Here is a 25706-nt window from a genome sequence, read left to right on the forward strand (position 1 = left end):
CTCACAGCATGAACCCCACAACATTTTGCTTCTCTATTCGGATTCCAGGCAAGCCCCCAAGTCACGGCTTTGGATCCAGCAAGGAGCAGATTGTGTCTCCTGCTTCTATAATCAGACCAGCTCAGTGTCAAACTGCAACTACACATGCAACAGATGGAAATGAAGTGCTAGAGCCCTGGAGTGGTAAATCAGGCTGTGTCCCATGCAGGCTGGGGCTGGCGGCAGCTGCAGTCTGAAACCTCAGAGTTGTGCCAGGTTGACAAAGACTCCTGTAAGCACATGTTTTGAGGAGAGGCTGTTGACGGTGGCTAGATGGAATCCATTGTAGCTTTTACCCTCAGCTCTCCACACTAAGAGAACGGAGACTCTCAGTGCCTGTTTTGATTTACTGAAGGACGCAAAAAAGAGAGACTGGGGTTGAATTGTGTCAAAAGGCAGCTGCAGCTTCTTACAGCCAAACAAAGAATCTGCTCTATTATCTATGGAGAAATAAAACTCCGGCATGAGGAACCAAAGCTCTTTGAGTAAGGCTCAGCTCTTAAATTAGGCCCTGGCTACTCCTGGCCGTGGAAGCTTTGAAAACTCAGCATCTACCAACAATAGGTTAGGTTGGGAATGAACAAGTGCTTCAGGAGCTCATCTTGAGCAGCAGCTCAGACACTGGCTCTCAACCACATGAGGAAAAGCCAGCCAGATTAGTTGGACCAGCAGCACCAGAAGCCGAGGTGTTGGGTACCAATCCGGGCTGCAGCATCCTAGGTGAGCTTGTTGGCCAGGTAGGGTTAGCATCTTACGTACCATCAAGCACAGAGGGCACCCATTGGCATAAGTTTGCCTTTACTGATTTATATTTGTCGGTGGCCATTCGGAAAGAATTACTATGATTTAAACAGGAATATGCAAGACATTACACCATAGTGGGGTAGATTGCGACCAGGTGGCCTTTGTTAAAGTAAGGCAAGTGGCAGCTGTACCCTTGAGCCAAGCCCTGCTGAACTGAGACCTTCAGAGGCACTGACTCTTAAAGCTGTACCCTGCCCTGCAGAACGCAAACCCCACAAAACACACCACACTTCACAAGCCCATTAGACTACTTGTTAACTAAAGAGACTGACAATGAGGAGACAATGAGGAGTCACAATCCTGAGTAGGCTCCAAGTCCTTAGTGAAGGCTGGGCCCATTAGAGTGAATGGGGCAGCACCCCACCAAGCTCAGTTAGCCTTAAGCCAGCCCCCAACCCACCTGCCTTCTTGCTTACAACCTGCCCACAGGTTGTCACTGCCTGCCGACTCCTTCCTCCTAAGTCCCTTGCAGAACTCAGCAGGGAGAAGGATGGAGCTAAACTAGAATTAGCTGGCTGTGTCCTTGGCTCTTCCTCCACCTATCCTTGACTTCCCTGCTTTCTGCCCCACCAATGGCTACCAGTTAACACTGCACCTGAGGAGGTGCAGAAATTTGGGACAAGTAGGCTGGATGCACAAGAATAAAGGATCTCGGTTTAGCCTCCGACGGCAGAATCAGTTGCTTCCTTGGTATTCTCTGAAGTTCTGCAGCTGAGGCCTGCTTTGCTCCATCACACCCTGTCTGCTTCTGCTCAAGGTCAGCATGGGATGGAGTCCAGCTTGAATCTCCTAGTGTGGTTCCTGTTTCCCCCCATTTTGGAAATTAAGGTGGTTGTATAAGGAGGTTCTTTATATTCACAGCTGCTATATAGCCTTTGTGGTGTAGTGGTTAGAGAGTTAGGTTCAAATCCCCATTCAGCCACAAAGCTCACTCGGAGACCTTGGGCCAGCCACAGTCTCTCAGCCTGACCTACCTCACAGAATTATTGTGGGGAGAGTGAGACACACCCTCCAACATTTCTCTGATGAAAATAGGGACATCGAAAATAATAAAAACAACAACAACAACAATTTATTTGTAACCTTCCCATCTGATTGGGTTGCCCAAGTCACTCTGGGAGGCTTCCAACATATATAAAAACACAGCAAAACATTAAACATTAAAGAAACTTCTGCTGCCTTCAGATGTCTTCTAAAGGCTGTATAGTTACTTTTCTCCTTGGCTTGGGGATTGCATAAGTCTGTACCTTCCAACATTTCTCTGATGAAAATAGGGATGTCTTAAGGAAAAGGGTTTGCAAGAAGATCAAACCTATCCATTCTTAAAGAAATCAGCCCTGAGTTCTCACTGGAAGGACAGATCGTGAGCTGAGGCTCCAATACTTTGGCCACCTCATGAGAAGAGAAGACTCCCTGGAAAAGACTCTGATGTTGGGAAAGATTGAGGGCACAAGGAGAGGGGGATGACAGAGGATGAGATGGTTGGACAGTGTTCTCAAAGCTACCAGCCTGAGTTCTTGAAGCTACCAGCCTGAGTTTGACCAAGCTGCGGGAGGCAGTGGAAGACAGGAGTGCCTGGCGTGCTCTGGTCCATGGGGTCACGAAGAGTCAGGCACGACTTAACGACTAAACAACAACAACAACAAGGAAAAGGGGGACATTCCAGGATCAAATCAGAGACCGGGACAGCTTCTTTAAATCCGGGGCTATCCCTGGAAAATAGGGACACTTGGAGGGTCTGCAAAGGGGAGCATAGGAAACATGTGCACCACCTTGAATGCCTTGGAAGAAAAGCAGAATATAAATGCAATGAATAAAGCACTCCTCCAGACCAGTGCTAATCCATATACAACCTCTCCCTGCCCCCCTTCCACCCCACAAGCTCATAATGTCTTACCTGGAGTACTGCAAGATGGCATAAGCTTTAGTCTAGCTTGCAGCAGCCTTATAATTGGGGGTGGCTGAAGAAAAGACAGGTCAGACCCTCATAATGATTGCGATAGAAATTGGCTGGGAGCTGCATTGCTTTGCATGGACCCTCTCTCCCAGTGCCAGAGATGGGAGAGGAGGAAGAAAATTGTCAGAGGTGTAAGAGGCCTGACCTTTTGCTGCTTGTTTGTCCCTGAACCTGCCACATCTGTTTGAGGAAAGAACCCTTTTTCCCCTTTTTCATAGCTCTCGGATATCATTTGTTGGGGAGCTGGCTGCTGTTTCCCTTCCTGAGAAACCTTTTTTGAACAAGAGAGATTGAGCTGAGGACGAAACCAGGCCCTCTTACCATCAGGCCACGGAACCTGGGGAATAATATATCTGTCGCTGGGTGAATTCCTCAGTAACAGGGGCCCTAGGCTGGTTTTCACCCTCTCACTCTGCTCTCATGGAAGAAGCTTGCTTTGGTAGGGGATGGAGAAAGCAGCTTCAAACAAGCATGGCGCACCCTGTGGTTTACGGCATGAGGGTAGCGCATGTCAGGGTAAATGAGCGAGGTCAACTGCAGCTATACTAGAGAAGTACTTCACTGTCCTTGGTTGAGCAGTGCATGAATAGCAGAATGAAATGAAGCCGCAGACGGGCGAGGAACAGTGTTTCCTCCGCCTGCAACATCTTCCACATGGATATTTCCAGGCCTTCCGACATTAATGCTACAGTGCTACCTCGGGTTACATACGCTTCAGGTTACAGACTCCGCTAACCCAGAAATAGTACCTCGGGTTAAGAACTTTGCTTCAGGATGAGAACAGAAATCATGTGGTGGCGGCGCGGCAGCAGCAGGAGGCCCCATTAGCTAAAGTGGGGCTTCAGGTTAAGAACAGTTTCAGGTTAAGAACGGACCTCCGGAACAAATTAAGTACATAACCAGAGAGGCTTTGCTTATGATCTCCCCACATCATCTCCCTTCCGCAAAATCTCACATCTCTCCATCATTTCCTTTGGCACTGAGGGCTGGTGTTCTTTGTTTCAAGGTGTTCCGGCAGTCGTTTATCGAGAGTGCTTGTCTCTTATTTCAAAATTCAGGGGGGAACAGATGTCTGTGGATCTACTGTAACTGAAGATACTATCTGGAGTAACAAAGAGGGGAAAATTTGATTCAGCTGACATTTGAAGGTGAATCTACCAAATTAGCAAATGGGGAAGGGGATTAACTGAAACACAGGCGCCCTTCAAAATGTGCAGTTATCAGAATTTTCAGATACAGATCTCTAACGAATGCTTTCAAAAAATTATACATTAAGGGAAATTGTGAACAACCATGAATATATTTGTGAAATATAACACACTATACCATTAGAAATGCTAATGGTGAAGCAATATAAAAACGCCTTGAATAAATAATTGGGGAAATTGCTTGCAAAAATGTGTACAATAGTCAAAACTGCCTACAGAAATATGTTTAGTACCAGACATTTGCACTAAAATACTGATTCTCATATGTATTTTTACAAAATAATAAATCGCTACAGAAATATGGATAACTGAATTTAATGCTGGGAAAAGTAGAAACTGAGAGAACCGAATTAACAGATCCATCCATTCAGTGCTATTTTTCTAGAAAAAGAGGTGCCAGAGCTCACCGTCAGTGCCTTTCTTGTTCTCTTATAATGGCAATGGCCACCATCGGAGAGTTGCTGGAACTGAGTTCTAGTGAGTTACATCTGAAAAAACACCCTATGTCAATTCTTAATCAGCTGCCCCCCTGCCCCCCTGGCTACGCCCATGGCAACGTGAGTTCCTCTTTGCTACCCATGAATATCTGAAAATAAGCACATAATACAGATCCGCAATGAGATTCTAACTCAAATAAGCTCACCCTGCAGCCACTCAAGGATGCAGAGAGCTGTGAAACTGTCGTAAGAAGGTATTGTTCGTGCATCAACTCTATTCTATTCAAAACATCCAACATTTTTTTTTTACAAATGCACAAATCAACAATATGAGACAGCGATGGGGAACCTCAGTCCTGGGATGGACTCTCCCCTCAGTCTGGCCCTTGGGACTCTCCCCAGAACACACCTTTTCTACATCTACACCAATGGCTTCACACATTTTTCCAGGCTGGAATGTGTCCTTGAATACTGATACTTTTGCTTGTCTTGAAGGTGGATAGTGCCTCTCTCTGTGTGTGTTTGCAAATTTACCTTTTGTACAAAAGCAGAATTAGCATTTATTTCTGCACCCACCTTTCAATGCAGCCCCAATATGGTACAATGTGAGCAAATTAAAAGCCACCCTCAAAGCCTGCTGCAATAAATGTTTTCACTGCCCAATGAAAAGGAAGATCTCAGGCGTTCTACATCCTTGGTGCCACAACAGAAAATTACATCTTCCTCATGCCCGCTTGCTGAACTGAAAACAGCTTTCTTCTTTCCAAGGTCAGCACTCTGCACTGACACACACAACTGAGGATAGGAACCCTAACCAGTGGCGTAGCGTGGGGGGTGCAGGGGGGGCCGGGCGCACCGGGCGCAACATCTGGGGGTTAGGGTTAGGGGGCGCAAATCCACAGGTTAGGGGGCACAAATTACTTGCCTTGCCCCGGGTGCTGACAACCCACGCTACGCCACTGATCCTAACAACAAGATATGGTTGTGTGTGTGTGCAGATGTAGGAAATCTCATTTCATGTCAACAACGCTAGGCATGAGGTCAAGAGTAAATAGGCCTCCCACCAATAATTGAAAAGGCTCGGGAGGAATGGGATGGGATGGAGAAAAGTTTGCTGGTTATTTACTGTGACAGCAAGGCAGATCTCGAACTGGTTGTTCCTAGGGTTGCTAACACCATACTGGGTCCCATGGTTGTCTTATTTCATAACATTCCAAAAATGGAACTCTTTGATTTCAGCTACTTTCAGTCAATGCAGGGGAACCCATGGAGTTTTAAGTTGGATCCAAACACTCAGGAAACAGCAGGGATATTGATTTGTCTAACCTCCCACTAAAACATATTTCCCAAGCACTGAAAGAAGAATTCAAGTTGCAACACTTATTCCCAAACTTATGGAAAATCTCGATCTGTTGACAGAACAGACAGCAAAGTGGCTTTTGCTGTTCTGTTTTCACAAGGCATGAAATCCCAATAGTCTACAAAGTGGGCCCTACATGAATCGCAAACATAAATTTTGGGAACCTTGGTAAGTCCAGATCACATCTCTTTTAAAATGCCCAAATATTGCAGCGAACCATTTCTTGGAGAGCTTTAGACCAACAGTGATTAACCTTTTCTAGCCAGTTGTCCAGATCCTTAACACACACACCCAAGTGTTGTAGGTCATTTTGAATTTTTGACCAATGAAGACATTGTGGCTTCAGCTCCAAGTCAGCCTCCAAACCACACTCCTGCATGTGTGCGTCTTCTGCTTTGTTTACAATGCAGTCTGTTGAAGAGTTCTGGTGGACTCAGAGGTGTGCCCTGGGAAGTGATGTTACTGGCTCTCCATTAAACAGTGGTGCTCCATTTGTGCCCAACCCTGTCCCACTGCAACAGTGCAGCAGAACATAATGCCATTGTAGTTGGAAGAGTCTAGAGCACAGCCTGGATTTGACTGGGAAGGGCTGTGTCTCTGCTTCGCTCTGCTCTCTGTGGGAGAGACCATAGTCTGAAATCTTGAAGAGCTGCTGCCAGTCAGAGTGGACAATACTGAGCTAGATGGACCAATGACTCAACGGTACAAGGCAGCTTCCTATGTTCCTATCACACACATTACCACTGTTTTGGGTCCTTCACAGCAGAACTGCCTGAGTGGTAAGGATATGCAGGTGTAACATTCAGCTGCTTTATTTCTGAAATTGCAATGGTGTATTTTCCCTAGTAGAGGCATATCTCTGGATACACCAGTGTAGCAGCTTCTTCCAGATCCTAAAGTTCCCCAGCTGCCATATCTGGAGCATAGGATTGTACCCTAAACACCATATCCCGATCCTTTGGTTCAGCATGCCTATTTGGATAACAGTCTTTGTTCCTGCAATTTGTCTAACTAGACAAATCATGAAAGCAATATTTTCCTAGGTGGATGGTGCTTGATTCTGGGGAATATATGCCTATTTAAAAGCACAGAATCAGAGATACTTCTTTTCTCACCCTCTGCAAGTGTTTATTGACCACTTAAATAGAAAAATATCCAAAATGATATCATGCACGTGTAGTAGCTCTTATATTCCATCACTTGCATGTGCACGGGTGGAACAGTTTGTAAGAACTGTTTGTAAAAGCCTTTGTAGCCTATGCAATGCTAGGGGAACCTTTTCTTATCTGCTGAGGGCCACATTCCCTTGGGGATACTTTTTTTTGGGGGGGGGGGCGGAGGGCACATGCAGTAGGTAGGGCCAGAGCCAAAAGTGGGCAGAATTTACAAGATTGCATAGAACACTCTCTCTCTCTCTCTCTCTCTCTCTCTCTCTCTGTGTGTGGGTGTGGGTGTGGGTGTGTATTGGTGTGTGTGCGCGCACACACCACGCCATTCTCCCTGAGTGATTTTGATTTGTGTCCTTGAAATAGGACTCATTATAGCCTTTATTTCCCTAACATGCTGGATTAAGAAGAAAATCAGACAGATAAAAGACTAGCAGATGAACTTGAAGCTCCGTTAATCAAGAACATGTGGCCATCTTTGATTGAGGAGTGCTGGGTCATGTTGTTTGCAAAAGCCATCAAGAAAGTCCTTAGCAGCTTTTGAGAGGGTAACTGATCCATTGTGATGCTTCATATGCATGATATTAGGGAGGACTTCAAAAGAAAGACTTCAGAAATATGCTTTTGATAGGAAGCCTTTAAAAATGATATTAGAAAGATACCAGCTATGGGAAAGGCTTCCAGCGAAAGTACCGTAATTGTGGGGTAAGTTAAGGATATAGATGATGAAATAGTTGGGATGGGTCAGGTCAACTGAAGCATGGCCATTTATGAGCAGATGACAGCAGGAAACAGGAAAGATATTAGGGCTGCTAGTGGAAAGATATGTAGAAGGGTGATAGAAAAACAAATTAAATAGTAAAAAAACAAGTTTAGTCATACATTTAGTCAAAACAAGATAGTATGAAGACTTGACACATTGGGGAAAACACAAGTTGGGCACAAGTCTCTTGTATGCCATATGGTAGCAAAAGGGTGGGAGATTCCCAGAGCAAGAAAGGGAGGAGCAAAAACCTAAAATGGCAAGTATTGGGGCTTTGAGGAGCATTTAGTCACAACTGACCATTTAAGAGGAGACTTTATTGCATCTGATCACACAACACCTTCTGGCTTGGTAAGACTCCTCCTACCTATTAGTTGACTTCATCAACCAAATAGTGTAGATTTCTGCTGTTTGCTTAATATGTTGGATTATTTTTAGCATAGGTTGTGTACATTGAAGTAATGTATTCCATATGAGAAGTGTATTAATCAAAGTGTGAATAAAGCATTGAAAAGGCATTCTATGTCCTTGTCTCTTGTTACCAATACTGGTGGTAACTGACAACTGGATAAACATACCATTTTCGTTCGGTCAGGCATTTCAACCACAAAAATTTCTAAAAATATATAAAAAACAGTAATTGGTAATCAGTAACCTGTTTGGCTAACACTCACTGTGCCATCATATTTTCTCTCTGCTTCTCTCTGTGTCACCATCTGGCGGACCACAGGCTCTCTATCACCGATATAATGTATTGCTTACATTGCCAGTTACTATACGCCTTTGGAATGGGTGCTGTTTGTTAAGGTCTAAAATTTGGCCATGGCCAAGGCTATTTCATTCTTTTAAGAACTGGAAGATGTTCAGCCGATAGAACTGAAGCTATGTTTCCCATCACAAAGCCGCAGCGACGACAAAAGGGGCAACTGCCCAACAACTCAAATGGTTAGTAAAAACTGAGATCTATCCAGAAGCAAGGGTCAACATGGTTTTCAAACTGTGTTCCACTTCCAGTAACCCTGGAGTTCCCAGAAAACTAAACAAGGACTTCTCAAGATAACACTGGTCATGACAGAGAAGTGAAAAGGCACCTTACCATCCTCAGCTTACAATTTCCCTTTGATACACAGTGTTGGGTATGTCCCAGGGTACATGCAGGTGGAACAATAATGGGGCCCAAGACGTCAGTTCAATGCCCCATGTGAAGGCAGTGTGCACACCTTAGAAGAGGGATGGGTAACCTGTTTCAGTTTGAGGGCTACTTTTCCTGCAGTGCAGCCTTCTGGCAGGTGTGGCCAGAGGCAAAAATAGCCAAAGCAATGTGTGGACATTTTACAGTAAGCCAGTTTCTACACTTTCTCCTTCCATCTAGACAAGTAAGAGGCATTAGCTGAGTTCAAGGACATAGTCCAGCCAGCAGAAAAAACACCTGAGGAGAACGCCAAGCAGGACCGGTGAAAGGTGTGGCTAGGGAGAGGGCCAGATATTCAAGCCCCGAGGGCCGCATTTGGCCCTGGGCCTGAAGTTGCCCACTCTTGCCTTAGAACAAGCCCCCAAAATTTTTGCAGTGCAAAGAGCTTGCAGTATTTGTTTAGGAGTTTCCTCAGTGGAAAATAGAATAGTCTGTGTATTCTCTCAAGCTTCAAAGCCAGGGGCCTCTCAGAAGATATGTAAGTATGTATTTTTTCATCCTGAGGGAGAAAATCAGTTTTTGTACTGTTCCCACAGGGACGACATTTGGACATCAGAAATTATTTCTGACATGCATGCTGAAGCTTTTCCGGAGAAACAAGTTGTCACAGTGCCTGGAGGCTCCCACCGGGTTAGTAGTAGTCCCACTGTGCATCTGGGGTGTCCCAGTGCCTTTTTTTGGGGTGCAGTAGAGTCATTGTTGCCCTCATGACCTGTTTGTGGAGATGTGTGTGCTTTGTGGTTGGTTGTGGGGAGAGACGTTGCCATGGTACCTAAGGTTGCCATGGCACCCTACTAGGCTGTGGTAAGGCACCCAACTGGTGAGAGCAGTTGGCATGGCAACCTCGGGGGGGGGGACTGGCATCAGGCTTCCTCCTCCCCATGCTGCACCGGGAGGTGGGGCAGAAATGGCCCACCAAAGGCTCCTTTATGGGGCGGGTACCGTACGCAGCCCCAGTTCTGATGGTGGCCACGTCAGTGGAGAACATGGTGGTGCTCATGCCCCCTGCTAGGGTATGGCGGAGCAGGCGTCATGACTAAGTCGCCATGGGGAGGAGAGAGGGATGCTCCACGTTTGCCGCGAGGAGCCCTCCCTCCTAGGAAGCTGGTTGCCATGGCGCCGCCTTAGGCGAGGATGCGGTTGCCATGGCAGCCAAGCGGGAGGAGGCGGAGGCAGCGGGGTACCGAGGCGCCAGCCTCGCGACCTCCGTCCGCCAGGGGCCGCTGCGGAAACACAGAGAACAGCAGCCGCCGAAAACCAAACCAGAGCGGTCGACACTCTGTCCTCTGACGCTTGTCGCTCGGTGGTTCCTGGGTAAGTCTCCGCTTTACTGCGGCTACGCTCCTTCCGCTCGCGGTGCGGTAGGCTATGGGGACTCGTTGGTAGTGCCTGACGTCACTCACCCTCTCCTCCTCCTCCTCTTTCTTCGGCGGAAACATGGCGGCGGCCTCCGCGGAGTGAGTTGTGGAGGCGGGCTGCTGTTCTTCCCCCGTCAGGGGAGGCCTGGGTGGGAAGCGGCGAGGCGGGACCTCTCCCTGCTCGACCCTTCCGTCGCACCCGCGGAAGCCCGAGTTTGGGGGCGGGAAGGGTTGGCTGGGAGGGGAGAGTTGGCGCTGCTCCCCTCGCCCCTCGCCGTGGCCTCGGGTCCGCACCTGCCCAAAATAGCAAGGAAGTTGAAACGTTCAGTGTCTACCCGGGGAAGCAGCACCTAGAAATCCCTTTGAAAGACCATCTTTGAGCAATTTAGCCAGTATCGTGTCGAGGGTGCCCCCCCAAAAAAACAATTCATAAATAAATCTAATGCTTGAAAGTTCCCAGAAGTCGCACAGCTACCCGTGGAGGAGGAGGATGCCCACTGTCTCTGTTCAGGCTTGGCTGTCCTCAGCCCGTGTTTCCTTCGAACCAGCATCTGCTGCTTGCCCATGTCTGCTTCACAATATAGAGATGCGCAGAACCGCCCATCCTTAGAGGAGGCTGCGTGTTACATCTCTGCAGGAGTTGCTGTGCCTTCATTTCCTCCTTCTAATCCTTTGGCTGGCCTGGAACAGTGACTTTTTGTAGAAACCAAGGTGGGTTGAGCGTCATTGAGGGTGGCTGATTACCTAGGAAGGTGCCCTATACTGAGTCAAACCATTGGTTCGCCAAGGTTGCAGACAGATCTTTCCAAACCTATCTTCAGATGTGAGTGTTTGAGTCCGGGACTCTTTGAATTCAAAGGATGTGCACTGCCACGGTGCTATGGCTATTTTCCATAAATGCTACACACACACACACACAAGTTTAGTTCTACCAAGGCACACTTTTCTGTCAGATCTTTGGGGAACACTAGATAAGAGTATTTGGACTTGGAGCCAGGTGACCAGGATTTAAATCCCCATTGAACCCTGAATCTGGCTGGGTGACCTTGGGCCACTCACTAGACTCAGCCTAATCCTTTCTCTAGTGGTCAAGTTGTAAAAGAGGGGGTCCTGAACTCTGAAAAGCATTGGAAATCCATGCTTCTGCAGTTTTGCTGTCATCTCTAACCTCAGCATCTCTTGCATGGCACCATGAAGATATTTTTTTGTTAAAGCTTGCTTCTAGTGTAATATGTTAGAATGATGTAATTTGGTTCTGTGCTGCTGTTGTTTCTAGAGTACTTTTTGTTGTATAATAGCAGGCATTCATTTTCATGATACATACATGTCACTCCAGAGAATCTTCATGTTTCATTTCAGCTCGTATTTCCTGAGACACTGTATTAATAGATATAGCTGCCTAGCTGTTCTGTTGGGCCAGATCATCTGTTACTTTACTGCAAGAGTGCATAGAAATATTGAAGTGGGAAGAAGTTTTCTTACTCGCCAATTCCTTCTTGCAAAATTTTAAATGTTTGTAACAAATGTATTATTACAATTCTGGCTTTCCCAGAAAGAATAAGGCAATGATCAGTTCTCATATGTGTTTTGTTAAAGCCCAGGTATCCCCTTCAGGCTTTGTATATTGAATACATGTAAACAGCTGCTGGCCAGTGCGTAGGCAGACATTCCTTTGGCACTCAATACAAAGAACTGGGCAGAACATTGATGGGGAACTTTGAGATGTGGCTACAAATCCCATTATCCCAGACCATTGGCTGTGCTTGCTGGAACTGATGAGAATTGGAGTCCAGCAACATCTCAAGAGCCATAGGTTTTCCATCCATGGGACAGAGTGTTATGCCACCTTTAAGCTAACAGAGGTATTGTTTCATAAGCTTTCATGGGCCAGAGTCCTACCTCACCCCATTTGACATACTAGATTTACCTATAGTATTTATTGTTGTTATATGAACCATGATATATTTATTCTTAAAGAGATGCTGTGTGTGAATCTAACACTGACTTCTATTTCCTTTGATCTCTACAATTTGATTCTCACAGCAACCACACCCTTCTTTTCTTGGACAGCATGATATGCCTTTTGACTCTGTCAGATTCTAGCCACCCTGGGACTTTTTCCACTTGAAGATATTATGGATCATGAGGCCCCAACTATCAGGCCTCGTCGGATCCAGAACCAGAACGTCATCTACCGTCTAGAACGTCGAAGGATCACCTCTGGCAAGACTGGCACCCACTGGCACCAGGTGCGCATCTTCCACCAAAATGTCTTCCCCAATTTTACCGTGGTTAATGTTGAAAAACCACCCTGCTTCTTACGGAAGTTCTCCCCTGATGGAAGGTACTTCATTGCCTTCTCCTCAGATCAGACTTCACTGGAGATCTATGAGTATCAAGGGTGCCAGGCAGCAGAGGACCTCCTCCAGGGCTACGATGGGGAGATCTTGGCTAACGGCAATGACCAGCGGTCCATCAACATCCGTGGGCGACTCTTTGAACGTTTCTTTGTTCTCCTTCACATTACCAACGTGGCCTCTAATGGCGAGCACTTGAACCGTGAATGTAGCTTGTTCACAGATGATTGTCGCTATGTCATTGTTGGCTCTGCTGCCTATTTGCCTGAGGAGCCCCACCCTCCCTTTTTTGAGGTTTACCGCAACAGTGAATCAGTGACTCCTAACCCCAGGTCACCTTTGGAAGATTACTCTTTGCACATCATAGACCTTCACACAGGCAGGCTTTGCGATACCAGGACGTTCAAATGTGATAAAGTCATATTGTCCCACAACCAAGGGCTCTACCTTTATAAAAATATCCTGGCCATTCTGTCTGTACAGCAGCAAACCATCCATGTATTTCAGGTAACACCTGAGGGCACCTTTATTGATGTACGAACGATAGGCCGCTTTTGCTATGAAGATGACCTCCTCACACTCTCTGCTGTCTATCCAGAGGTTCAGCGGGATTCTCAGACAGGCATGGCGAACCCATACAAAGAACCATTCATAAATTCTCTGAAGCACAGGCTGCTGGTCTACTTGTGGCGAAGGGCAGAGCAGGATGGGAGTGCTATAGCTAAAAGGAGGTTCTTCCAGTATTTTGACCAGCTGAGGCAGCTTCGCATGTGGAAGATGCAGCTCTTGGATGAGAACCATCTCTTCATCAAATACACAAGTGAAGATGTGGTCACATTACGGGTGACAGACCCTTCACAGGTATGGAGCTTGCCTTTGTGGGAGCTATTCTGGCAGGATATTGAAACTCTGATATTGTTCTAAGAAATCCTGTCGACCAGGCTGTTTTGAGTTTTTGTGTGTGAGTAACAAGGAGAGAGACGCGGGTGGCGCTGTGGGTTAAACCACAGAGCCTAGGACTTGCCGATCAGAAGGTCGGCGGTTCAGATCCCCACGATGGGGTGAGCTCCCGTTGCTCAGTCCCTGCTCCTGCCAACCTAGCAGTTCGAAAGCACGTCAAAGTGCAAGTAGATAAATAGGTACCTCTCCAGCGGGAAGGTAAATGGCATTTCTGTGCACTGCTCTGGTTTGCCAGAAGAGGCTTAGTCATGCTGGCCACATAACCCGGAAGCTGTACGCCTGCTCCCTCAGCCAATAAAGCGAGATGAGCGCCGCAACCCCAGAGTCAGCCATGACTGGACCTAATGGTCAGGGGTCCCTTTACCTTTACCTGACAAGGAGAGAGCTCCTGGATCAGGTTGAGGGTCATTCTATTCCACCATTCTATTTCCAATAGTAGCTGGCAAGATGCTTCTGGGAAGCATCCAGGGACAAAGGCAATAGCCCTCCCATGTTGCTTATCCCTCCAGCCACTGTATTTTATATAGTCAAGTTCCTAGTCAGGTTCCTAACCCTTAGAACCAGTCCAGGATATTTGAAATAAAAATGACATTTCTCCTTCCTTCAGTTACAAGAATTTAAATTAAAGTTGTCATTTAACCTGCACTCAATATAATTCATATTCCTGGAGCCCTGTTCCTATTGCATCTCTCCACTTTGCTTCAATGGCCGTGTTGTGTGTTTGTGTATTTATAGTTACTATTGTGTTCCTGAACGCTCATTGAACAAAGGTTCTAGAAACATATAAACTTGAATCCTATATGGACCAAGTGATACTGTTTGGCTGCTGGAACTAAAGGAAATAGTGTCCTCAAATGTAAATTTCACTAGTCTGTGAAAAGGGGGGAAACCTGCAATCGTATATATTATTTAGTGAAAACATTTGTACCCTGCTTTTTAGCCAAAAAGGCTACCTATAAAAATGTGGCTTCTCATTGCAACCACTCAGCTGGGGAGCCTATGCTGTAGCATTCTGATGGTGACTCTTTCACAACTGTCTCTTATGAAATCTGCAGCAGCTTCCTTTCCAAAATGGAGCAAGAGCCCTGTACTATTAAATAGAGTGGGAAACAGCTGAAGAAAGGAGGCATGCATGTTCATGCTGCTGGGTGGGCTGGTTTTAGTTTCTTTCTTTTCTTTCCTGTTTGTGATGTTGATTGGTGTAGAAAGGTTAAAATTTTGATTTCCCCCCCTTGCTCCTTTATTATTATTACTTTAAATCAGCCTAGCCAATTGTGAGTCATGCCTCTCCTTCCATTAGGCAAGATTGATGGCCTGTTACTTTGATTCATCTGGAGCTCTTTTTCCCTTCCCAGCCAAGCCAAGAATGGGTTGAAACAGTGCTTCACAGAAACATACAAAGCTACTTATGCCAAGTCTGACGATTGGCCCATCTAACTCAGTATTATCTACACTGACTGGCAGAGGCTGGTTTCTAGCAGGAGTCTCTACCAGTTCTACCTGGTGAGGCTGGGGAATGAACCTTGGACCTTCTGTATGCAAAGCCACTGAATTACAGTCCTTCCTGGCTACTCCACTCTTTGCTGCCTGTTGGAATAGTTGCACGAGGGTCCTTTTTCCATTTCCAAGCACAAATCAAAGTGCTGGAGCTTGTGTTTCAAGCCCTACACGACCTGGGACCCAGGTGTCCGGGAATGGGGTCTGTTCCCCCACATCAACCTGCTCGGCACTGATACTTTCTTCATACCCTCACCCATGCACAATGAGCGATGAGGGATACAACATGAAACAGAACTGCAGTAGGTTGCAAAGTGGAAAGATGTCAGCGGAGCTAAGAAACTCTTATTAGCTGCAAGTCAAATGGCAGCATTAATGTTCTAATATAGGGCATGATCTGAGGGCACATGGGGCTGCCACCTTGCAGAAGCTATTCAGGTCTGGGTTTGTTCAGTGGTGGGTGCATGAGCACCTGGGAGCCACATGTATGTTGCCTTGGGTCCCACGATGGATGGAAGGTGGGGTATAAATGTAAGAAAAAAAACACAGAACAGAATTGTACTACAGTGGTGCCTCGCAAGACGAAATTAATCCGTTCCGTGAGGCTCTTCGTATAGCGGTTTTTTCGTCTTGCGAAGCATCCCTATTAGCGGATTAGCGCTATTAGTGGCTTAGCGGCTTTTAGCGGATCAGCTGATAAGCGGCTTAGGGCTTAGGAAAAGGGGGAAAAAAGGGGAAAAAACCCGCAGGAACTCGCAAGACATTTTCGTCTTGCAAAGCAAGCCCTTAGGGAAATTCGTTTTGCGAAGTGCCTCCAAAACGGAAAACCCTTTCGTCTAGCGGGTTTTCCGTCTTGCGAGGCGTTCATCTTGCGGGGCACCACTGTATGTGGTTGTTTGCCACTGAGACTTAAGACTTAAAAAAAAATAAAAAAATATCTTGGGTCCCCACCATCCCTGACCATTGGTTAAGCTGGCTGGGCATGATTTGATCTGGAAGCTAGCAACATCTGGGGACCTAAGATTGAGGAACACTGTCTTCTTGTCAACCTAACATCTGGTAGGCTGAGCCATGGCTGGGCTTTCTCAGGGCCTTGTGGCACCCCACTTGTGCAATTCATTTTCCAGGGAGGCTGGCTTAGCACCAGCACTGTTCTCTCTTTAATCTCTGGTGGGTTTAAACTCCTGCTAAAATTGTTTTAAAGTGCTACCTTTAACAGTTGCTTCATTGATTACCATGGTTCTATCATTTTACGATCTGTTATAGGGGCTTAGGGGTTTAGGTTCATTAGTCATTAGTTTGGTTGTGACTCACTCAGTTGTGCAATGGGTCCCAGCAGATAGACAATTTTCTTTTTTTTTACTGAAGTGTTTTTAAGAGACAGGGAGAGGAGAAGGGCAGCGAGTGAGAGAGGAGGAAGAAAAGTGGGCACAGGGAAACATGGACATTGAAAGTAGGCCTGTGTTGCAGGTTAGACTTAAAAATGGGTCAGGGGATTGAAAAGGTTGATCTTTGTGCTGGTTGATCAATTTGGGTTGTTATCTTGCAGTCAGTCACCTTGCTCTTCAGTCGTTAAATTTGACCGTTGAGTCCACTGATTGACCTTTTCAGATAAATGACTGGTGTAAGAGTTTCCATGAATGACAACCATACAGTCTGATTTTGTCCACCTTTACCTGGAAGTAAGTGCTATGTGGCTTGCTTCCTGGTAAAGTGTGCATAGGCCTACAAGATGAATGCAAGTTAGTAGTGTGGCAATGGGTCACCAAAGGCCCACAGTTCTTGGTATACAAATGTTTCCCTTAGAGAGAGGGCTGGTATGGTGCAGTGGTCAGGGTTAGGTTGAGACATGGGTTCAAATGCCTCTTTAGCCACAACGCTTTGCGTGGACTTGTCACTTTCTTTTTTCAACCTACAACTCTACTGAGATCAATTAATATCTCTGCTGCTGTGTATAGTACTGGTTGACAGGACTGGCTTTGTGTAGGGATTCATAGGAATATTGCAAGAATGAGACAAAGTCTAGTATGCAAGCTGTGGGTGGTGGTTGGGTGGAAAGGCCGTAAAAAGGCCTGGATATATGTAACCTGGATGCCAGATTAAAATTGCTAATGGAAGCGCATGCTGATTAAATTTAACATATTTGTTGGAAAGGCTATTGGAGAATGTGAGCTCTGTTATACACAGGACAAGAAGCAACTTATTGGTAGGCTCAATGTAAGGTTCTTTAGAATCAGTGGAATAAGCTGGCTGAAAAGTTGTGGTTTTCCAGGAAAGAAGGGAGAGGTATTTATTGGGGCTTCTTCTGCACTCTCCAGAATCCTGCCTTTTTGAGGTCAATAAGCTGCATCTGTAAGACACTGGGTTGGACCTAGCACTTCCCTGCAAGATTTGAGTTTTCCCAAGGGGAAATCAATAGGGTTCTTGGGCACTTCCAGATACATTTTGTTGAGTAATCAATGTGAAGTGTTGGTCTTCGTTGTTGTGTGGGATCCATTAGTGGTCTTTCACATTTATTATGATAAAGAGTGCTAAGTGAAAGTTGGTCGTCCAAAAGTTGCAAGCACCTATTGTAAGGGTGGGGAACCTTTGAGCCTTCAGGTGTTGTTGAAGTACAACTCACATCCGCCATATCAGGCATGGCCAGAGACTTATCAGTGTTTCAGTTCAGCAATATCTAGAGGGTCAAAGGTTCCCCATACCTTATCTGTTGTATTATATCTGAGATGTCACTGGTTCCACTAAAGGTTGAATATGCAGGTCCAGGAAAGCTAGATGGTGCTTTCAGGATTTCACTCTCCACCTCCCTGCAAACCCCCCCCCCCCCAATCTTTGACAGTGATTGGAGTAGCAGAGAAACAGCAAGAGAGGATGTGGAGGGTAGGGCTTAGATTGCCAGTAGCAGGCAATTGACCCTGGCATGGTGGCTACAACAACAAGCTGCATTCCTTCCTCCCTCCATGACTTTTCATGGACTTGAAACTTTTCCTTTATAAAAAGAAAAGCGGATGCAAGGATTCTGGAGATGCCAAACTCAGTGCAGACTTGAGTAATCGGTCTGTAGACATGCAGAAATAAACATAGACCTGATCTTTTGTCCATAGCATGTTACCTAGGGAAAGATTTCTTCACAAGTACCTAGGTGACTGATTGCAAAACCAAAATGCAGCTTTTGGACATTCTTGGATAAGAACGCAAGTAATTCAAAAGAAATAGTTAATGGCGCTCAGTCTTTCATTTCCCCAGCAGCGGGGGACCCTGAAGGGTACACCATTTACAGGCAACAGTGGAGCACAATGCGCTTTAAAAGGTTCCTCTCGGCATGTTGGAAATATTAAGACAGGGAAAGAAAATAAGTGTCCCCCCCAGCCCCTCCCCAAATAAAGCCTACCAACTCTCACCTTTCTGCATATACAGGGGGAAATAATTCATTGCCAGCCACCACCTGGCTTAAAAATCACTTCGCAGCAGGAGCTAAAATTAAATCTGCCACTCTGAAAAAACATTTTATGTTTGGCAGAGAAAGGAAAGAGCAACATTGATGTGTCCAGTTTGAAATAAACAAAACAAGAATTGGAGGAATTTCACATTGCTTTGTTAATAATTTGACGGTAGTTAATAGCATAGTTAATCTGTCGCCCATTGCGATGGCTGGAAGTTACAATGAACTTGGCAGGTGAAATGCAGAATCCTCCCATCCAGCCACAAAACAGCGTCGTATCTTGGTTGGTTTAATGGCTTGGTGGTGCAAGTTGCTCGCTTAACATGGCCTTTGTGTCTTCCACCTGGGCTCAGCTGGCTGACGTCAATTCTGCTTCCTCCTGCTCAGCCTTCGTTTTTTGTTGTGTACAACATGGTGACCACCGAGGTGATTGCTGTATTTGAGAACACGTCGGACGAGCTGCTGGAACTCTTCGAGAACTTCTGCGACCTTTTCCGGAATGCCACACTGCACAGCGAGGCGGTCCAGTTCCCCTGCTCGGCCTCAAGCAACAATTTCGCCAGGCAAATCCAACGCCGGTGAGCCCTTTGGACCGTGCATGGTTGCCCAGTCAGTTTGCAAAGCCAGTGAAGCTGGAGAGGCTAAAAACTGGCTTCATATCGAGCTCTCTGGCTCAACTAAATTTATTGCTATAGTGCCATTGGTGTACATGGGTTTAATAGGAATGATGATGATGATAGCAAGCATTTATGTAGTGCTGGGATAACCAACATGGTGCCCCCCAGATGTTGCTGGACTTCAGCTCCCATTACCCCAACTAATGTGGCCAGTGGTCAGGGATAATGGGAGTTGTAGTCTGTCAGCACATTAGATACCCTCAGTGTAGTGCTTTAACATGTTCCAAGTGCTTTACATACATTATCAGTCATCCTTAAACAGCTTTATAGGGTAAGCCAGTAGTTTTGTCCTCATATTGCGGAAAGTGAGGCTGGGGATGCTGGGTTACCTAAGGCCAGCTTGTAAGTTCATGGCAGAGGCAAGGGTTTGTTCATTGTTGCTTTTTACCAGACTGAGGTCCCTCAACCAGAACCATAGTGTGTACAACGGGAGTGGAGCCATGGGCAAATGGTGGCCTAGGGTGGAGCTGATTACCTCCTGTACCCCAAGAGGCAAATATTGGGATAACATGTATATGCAACTGAAATTTACTTATTAATTGTAGCACAAAAACACTGTTTCATGTTGCAGTAGCCACCTGACTGGATAACTGTAACATACACTACTTGGGGCTGTTCTTGAAGACTGACTGGAAACTGCAGCTCATCCAGAATGTGGTTAGCTGAGTGGCACAACCCATTGGGACCACATAGCACTAGTTCCAAAGAACCTGAAAAGGTTGCCTGTGTGTTTCTGATCCCAGTTCACAGTGTTAACATTGACTCTGGACCCCCTGAATGACTTGGGCCATAATACCTTTATCTGTACCAACCTGCCCAGGCTTAAAGATCAGCATGGCAGGCCCTCTTGTGGTTGCACTGCCAGGTGAAGTGGAAGGTGTGGTGATGTGGGAAATGGCCTTCTCTGTGGTGCATCCCTGCCTCTGGAATACCCTCCCCACAAAGATGCATCGGTGCCAACTCTACCTGGCTTTAGTGCCAGTTTAAGATTAATATTTTTATTCACGCTTTTGGATGAGTTGTGGCCTGTTGCTGATTATGTTTCACCTGCTGCCTTTTACATTGTATATGAATTACTTTTAAAAGGTTCGTTTTATGCTTAGAATTGCTTTATGATAATTGCTTAACATGACTGGTGTTGACCTGTTTTGTTATTTTATAGCAACTCTGTAGATTTGAGGGGGGATGGATTAGAATAAAATCAGACAGCAGAACTACACAAAGATGAGATCAAAGGGAACCAATTAAGACTCCTGTTTTACAAGTGAGGAACACTGAGGCTGAGACAGAAGCAATTAGCAAACGGCCAGCCAGGCCATACACATACACATACACATACACACACACACACACACACACTATTCAACTATTGAGAGTGAGAAACTCCTGCTGTCCTGCAGATCGCCCAGAGGACTAGCAGATCTACTTTCTGCTAGCCTCTACTCTAGCCACTGCATTATTATGGCCCTTTGTCTGGCTTGAGGAAGACCGGGGTATACCAAAGGAATTCTGGAAGAGAGATGTTCTAGCTGGGAGTCTATATAAGAAGGGTGGGTGGCATGAGAGCCAGCAAAGTCCATGCATATGGCACAATAAGGCAAATAATGATTATTTGTGAATTGTACACTTGAGTCCAGTGACGAGAGCATAACACTCTCTTCTATCTCCAAGGCAAGAAAACTACTTTAGACTGTGTACTGGAAAGCATTTTCTAGGCAGCTCAACAAGAACAAGGTCTTCTTTGCCTCCACCTGCCTGTCCCTCATCTTTACATAATCTAAACAGCATCTGAGGGTGGTTTTCCCCATCATCTTTCGACCTTGGAGGAGCCATCTGTAGCTTTAAACTTTTCCACTTTCATGTAGCTCTTAGAGAAAACCTGTATTAATTTGATGGGTTCCTAATCCATCCCTTTCCTCCCACATTTCTAGTTTCTGCTGTATTATGTATCTTAGGAGCTCTTGAACCTGGGAAGGAGCCAATCTGTATCCGTTAAATTCAAGGCTACCTCCAGAAAGCAAAATATGAGTGCTGTTTAAGGGGAATAAGGCAGCCAGTTTGTTATAAAGGCTTTTAATTATTGCAAGGCTGAAAGCTTTGACTTTTAGATTAATCAGCTAAAGCTTTAGTTGATTAATTGGTGGGAGTCAGTGTAGATCAGTAAAGCTGTAGGTTGATGACAGGTCTTTGACCTCATGCTCATCAGAGTGGAGCATACTAGCAAGGGTTAACTCTTCTAGAGGCAGGATCAAACTTTTAGGGGGGTGCAATAATGATGGCCAGTCAGAAGGGGAGTGAGCCTTCCTCAAGTATCCAAACTTAACTCTGCCTTCAGCAAGACTGCAGAGTAATCCTCTGACTCTTGTATGCTACCATCATAGGTGCAGGGCCCCATTTTTGCTAGCTCTTAGGATTTCTTTAAAAACAGCTTTGGGTTGCATGTGTTACTTTAATGGAATCTGCAAAAGAATATATTAAAGGTTGCTTCTCCTTTCAACAATGTGCAGTGGCTGTGCTGCTTTTTTTATGTGCTTTTATCTTGTTGTGAAGAAGCAAAATAAAAAAGGCACCTAAATTGAATGCATATGCATTTAAGTGATTGGCTCATGCAGTAGCATCAGGAACCTCCTTCCACCTTGATTTTATCTGTTGGGGTCCCTCCCTGGAGACATCTGCATTGACATGGAACCTCAGGTCTGTTGCAGAGGATTTTGGATAGTGCTTTAGGACTCCCACTCACTTTGTTTGGCATCCTGCCTGAACACGTTGCGTCTTATTGTTGCCCTGTGTAAAGTGAGTCTGCACCTTAGAACTTGGCCAGAGTAGTACGCCTGTGGTGAGCTGTTGCAGGGAAATGAGCCATAAGGATAGGCTCACTGTCTTTCAGGGAATCTTCTCCATTGCTCATCTTCTCACTGAGGACCCCATAATGTACTTCCAGGGAACGAGCACACTTTGAACACAGTTGCACCAAACAATTGCTGCTTAAAATGCGGGTTGTTTGTCAGGAAAAAAAAAATACTGTGTAACTCGAGTGGAGAATCCTTGGCTCGCCAGATGTTGTTGGATTACATCTTCCATCATCCCTGACCATTGGCTTCACTGACTGGGGCTGCTGGGACTTGGGAGTCTAACAGCATCTAGAGGGTCACGGGGTCCCCAACTCCTGCTATACAGTCGTACCTTTCTTCTCGAACGGCTTAGTTACCAAACAAATTGGCTCCCGAACGCCACAAACCTGGAAGTAAGTGTTCCGGTTTGCAAATATTTTTTGGAAGCCGAATGTCTAGCGCATCTTCTACTTGAGTACAAGATGCTTCTGCAGCCAATTGGAAGCCACACCTTGGTTTTTTAACTGTTTTGGGAGTCGAACAGACTCCCAGAATGGATTCAGTTCGACAACCAAGGTACCACTGTAACTGGCATATGAAACTGCTAGCTTTTCACACACACCCGCCAAAAAAGAAATCCTTGAAATTGCAGTAGAAGTGCTGAGAATTGTGGCTCAGCAAGGGGTCTTCTATAAACTCTAAGCCAGGGGTCAGTAACCTAAGGTCCAGAAGCCAGAAGCGGCCCGTGGAGGTCGTTTGACCGGCTCCCGAGCCCCTTCTGAACCGAGCTGCCCGCTCATGTGCTATGCTAAAGCAGCACGGCACAGGAACTCACTTCTGCGGCACCCAAAATTGCGTCTCCACGGACACAGATGCCAAAAATTGCGTCTGTTCACATGCAGACACTGAAAATTCCGCACGTGCGATCTGGCCCACAGAGGGATCTCCGTGGGACTGATCCGGTCCAGGCAAGATAAACCTTGCCAACCCCTGCTTTAAACACTCTGAAGAAACTGCAGTCCCCAGGATTCTTTGGGGGAAGCCAGGGCTGTCAAAGGGGCATCATATTTCTTTAAATGTATGATTTGGATGCGACAGTGCTCTGTACAGCAACTGGCAGCAACTTTCTAATGCCTTGGGCAGAGGTTCTTCCCATTGCTGCTTCCTCAGATATTTTTAGCTTGATGTGGCAGGGATATGCTCCACTGAAACATGGATCCCTCCCTTCCTTTTGTATCTTTCTATCTCTGCTTCTTCCAAGGCTAAGACTTAGTGTTGTGGGTGGTGGTGATTTTTGTTCCGTGCCTTTTATCTCTATACCGCCAACCTGCCTGTTGCCTTCAGATTCAAGGACACCATTGTGAATGCAAAGTACGGTGGGCACACGGAAGCCGTGCGGCGGCTGCTGGGGCAGCTTCCCATCAGCGCTCAGTCCTACAGTGGCAGCCCCTACCTCGACCTCTCCCTCTTCAGTTACGACGACAAGTGGGTGTCTGTCATGGAGCGCCCCAAGACGTGTGGGGACCACCCTATCAGGTATGTGGTGTGCCCCCATGACGGTCCATGTTTTTATGTCTACTACACAAGACCTTTGTATATCTAGCGCATTGTGAAGGGGAAGGCTGGCTGCTGGCTTACATGAGCCTTAGTCTGATCTAGCTTTCACTGTTCACTTACATTCAGATGTTGCTTGTTGTGATGCTACTAGGTGTCTTATAAGAACCATTGTTACTCACCCATGCCAGCATTGATTCCCTCCTCTTACCCAGACTCTCTTGGGTGGGTAGGATAATGTTTTTTTTTTTTTTAAATTCTTTTTATTAAGTAACTTTTAACATAACACAAACTTCATCAAAACAGAAAAGACGAAAAAACATTTAAAGGAAAAACAAAAAGAAAAAAAGGAAAAAAAAGAACACATAGTGCAACTACTCACTATCCCAATAACAAGTGAGTTTAAAAAGAAAAACAAGCACAAAGAAAAAAGGCAAAAAGGCCTAGAAAAATACAAAAAGGTGTGGAAAAGAAACATAGAATATACAACAATTGACACATATCGCCTGACCTCCTTCCCTACTGAATTCGGGTTCCCAGTTTTACTAGATTCCTTTTAACCGCTGGTGTTGGTATCTATCTTGTACACCGGAAGTTTTAAACTGAACCTGCTATAGTTGGTAAGTTTCTAAAATTACTTTCAATATAAACCATAAATTTGTTCCAATCGTCATTTAACTTTGCATTTTTTTGATTTCTAATTCTTTGCGTCATTTTTGCTAATTCGATGAAGTCATATAGTTTAGTTTGCCAATCCCTCACTGTTGGTATGTTTGTACCTTTCCAATTTTGGGCGATTAGCATTCTGGCCGCTGCTGTTGAATATTGGAATAGGGTTTTGTCTTCATTTTTTATCTCATCTCCAACCATCCCAAGTAAAAAGGCCTCTGGTCTTTTTGGGAATGTGTATCTGAGTATTTTTTTTAACTCGTCATATATCTGATTCCAAAATTTTTTCGTTACCTCACATGCCCACCACATATGTATGAAATTACCTTCTTTTATTTTACATCTCCAACAGGCCTTGTTTCCAGTCTTGTACATTCTACTTAATTTTTCTGGTGTTAAGTACCATCGGTAAATCATCTTTTCTATATTTTCTCTAATTGCAGCGCTTGCCGTGAATTTTATACCCTCACTCCACAATTTTGTCCACTTCTCGTATTCTATGTTATGCCCCAGATCTATCGCCCACTTGACCATGACTTCCTTAATTTCTTCGTCTTTTGTATCCCACTCTAGTAATATATTGTACATTTTAGACAATAATTTAGAATTACTTTCAATTATTTCAATCTGGAATTTTGATTTCTTTTCACTCATTCCTGCTTTTTTATCCTGCGTCCATCTTGCGTTGATCTGATGGTACTGTATCCAACCCGTCAGCTTCTCTTTTAACTCCTCATATGGTCTTAGTTTCCAGCCGTTTTGGGATTTGACTAGTAGGTCTTCATATGTCAGTCTCTGATCTTCCTGATTTATTTTTTTAATTGTCAAGATATTTGTTGGGGATAGCCACCAGGGTGTTTTCCCTTCGAGCAATTTTTTGTTTTTTTCCCAGACTTCATACAGGGGTCCTCTGATGATGTGGTTCGAGAAACCTTTATGAGCTTTCTCTTTATTCGACCAAAGGTAGGCATGCCAGCCAAACCTATTGTCTGCCCCTTCGAGGTCTAATAAGTCTGTGTTTTCCAAGGTTATCCAATCTTTAACCCAGCACAAACTAGCCGCTTCGTAATATAGTTTCATGTTAGGGACAGCCAGCCCTCCTCTCTCTTTTCGGTCCGTGAGTAGTTTAAACCTAATCCTTGGTCTTCTTCCCCGCCATATAAATCTCGAGAGGGTTTTCTGCCAGTCTTTGAATATTTTGGATCCTCTAATAACAGGAATATTTTGAAACAAAAACAGCATCTTAGGGAGTGTATTCATTTTTATAGCTTCCATCCTGCCCAGCCATGAAAGGTTAACTCTACTCCAAACATCCAGGTCTTTTTTGATTTTGTTCCACGTTGCCGAATAGTTATCTTCAATTAAATTTATATTTTTTGGTGTGAGCCATATTCCTAAATACTTTATTTTTTTTGTCACTTTGATTCCATACTGT

At 45.3% G+C, this 25706-nt stretch overlaps 1 protein-coding gene and 1 long non-coding RNA gene across 9 annotated transcripts in view; one reads left to right on the forward strand and one right to left on the reverse strand.

Moving 5' to 3' along the window:
• On the reverse strand, nt 1-9014 carry LOC309328999. Of its 2 annotated transcripts, none has more exons than XR_014151000.1 (3): nt 8831-9014; nt 3756-3902; nt 1-388 (listed from the first exon to the last, which is right to left on the reverse strand). It is a non-coding gene; the product is annotated as an uncharacterized lncRNA (long non-coding RNA). The 2 variants fall into 2 exon arrangements; XR_014151001.1 differs by lacking the exon at nt 8831-9014 and adding an exon at nt 4416-4598.
• The window catches only part of DET1 (DET1 partner of COP1 E3 ubiquitin ligase), a 27701-nt gene continuing 10425 nt past the window's right edge, over nt 8431-25706 (forward strand). For 2 of the 7 annotated variants that reach the window (XM_081839004.1, XM_081838999.1), the window contains exons 1-4: nt 10390-10995; nt 12328-13502; nt 18928-19118; nt 23393-23584. In XM_081839004.1, coding sequence (XP_081695130.1) covers nt 12420-13502; nt 18928-19118; nt 23393-23584 — 1466 coding nt within the window. In that variant the 5' untranslated portion in view covers nt 10390-10995; nt 12328-12419. The other 5 variants (XM_081839002.1, XM_081839001.1, XM_081839000.1 and 2 more) reach the window with 5 other exon arrangements.

The sequence above is a fragment of the Podarcis erhardii genome (genome assembly GCF_964252035.2).
Source record: "Podarcis erhardii genome assembly, chromosome: 14".
Classification (NCBI taxonomy): domain Eukaryota; kingdom Metazoa; phylum Chordata; class Lepidosauria; order Squamata; family Lacertidae; genus Podarcis; species Podarcis erhardii.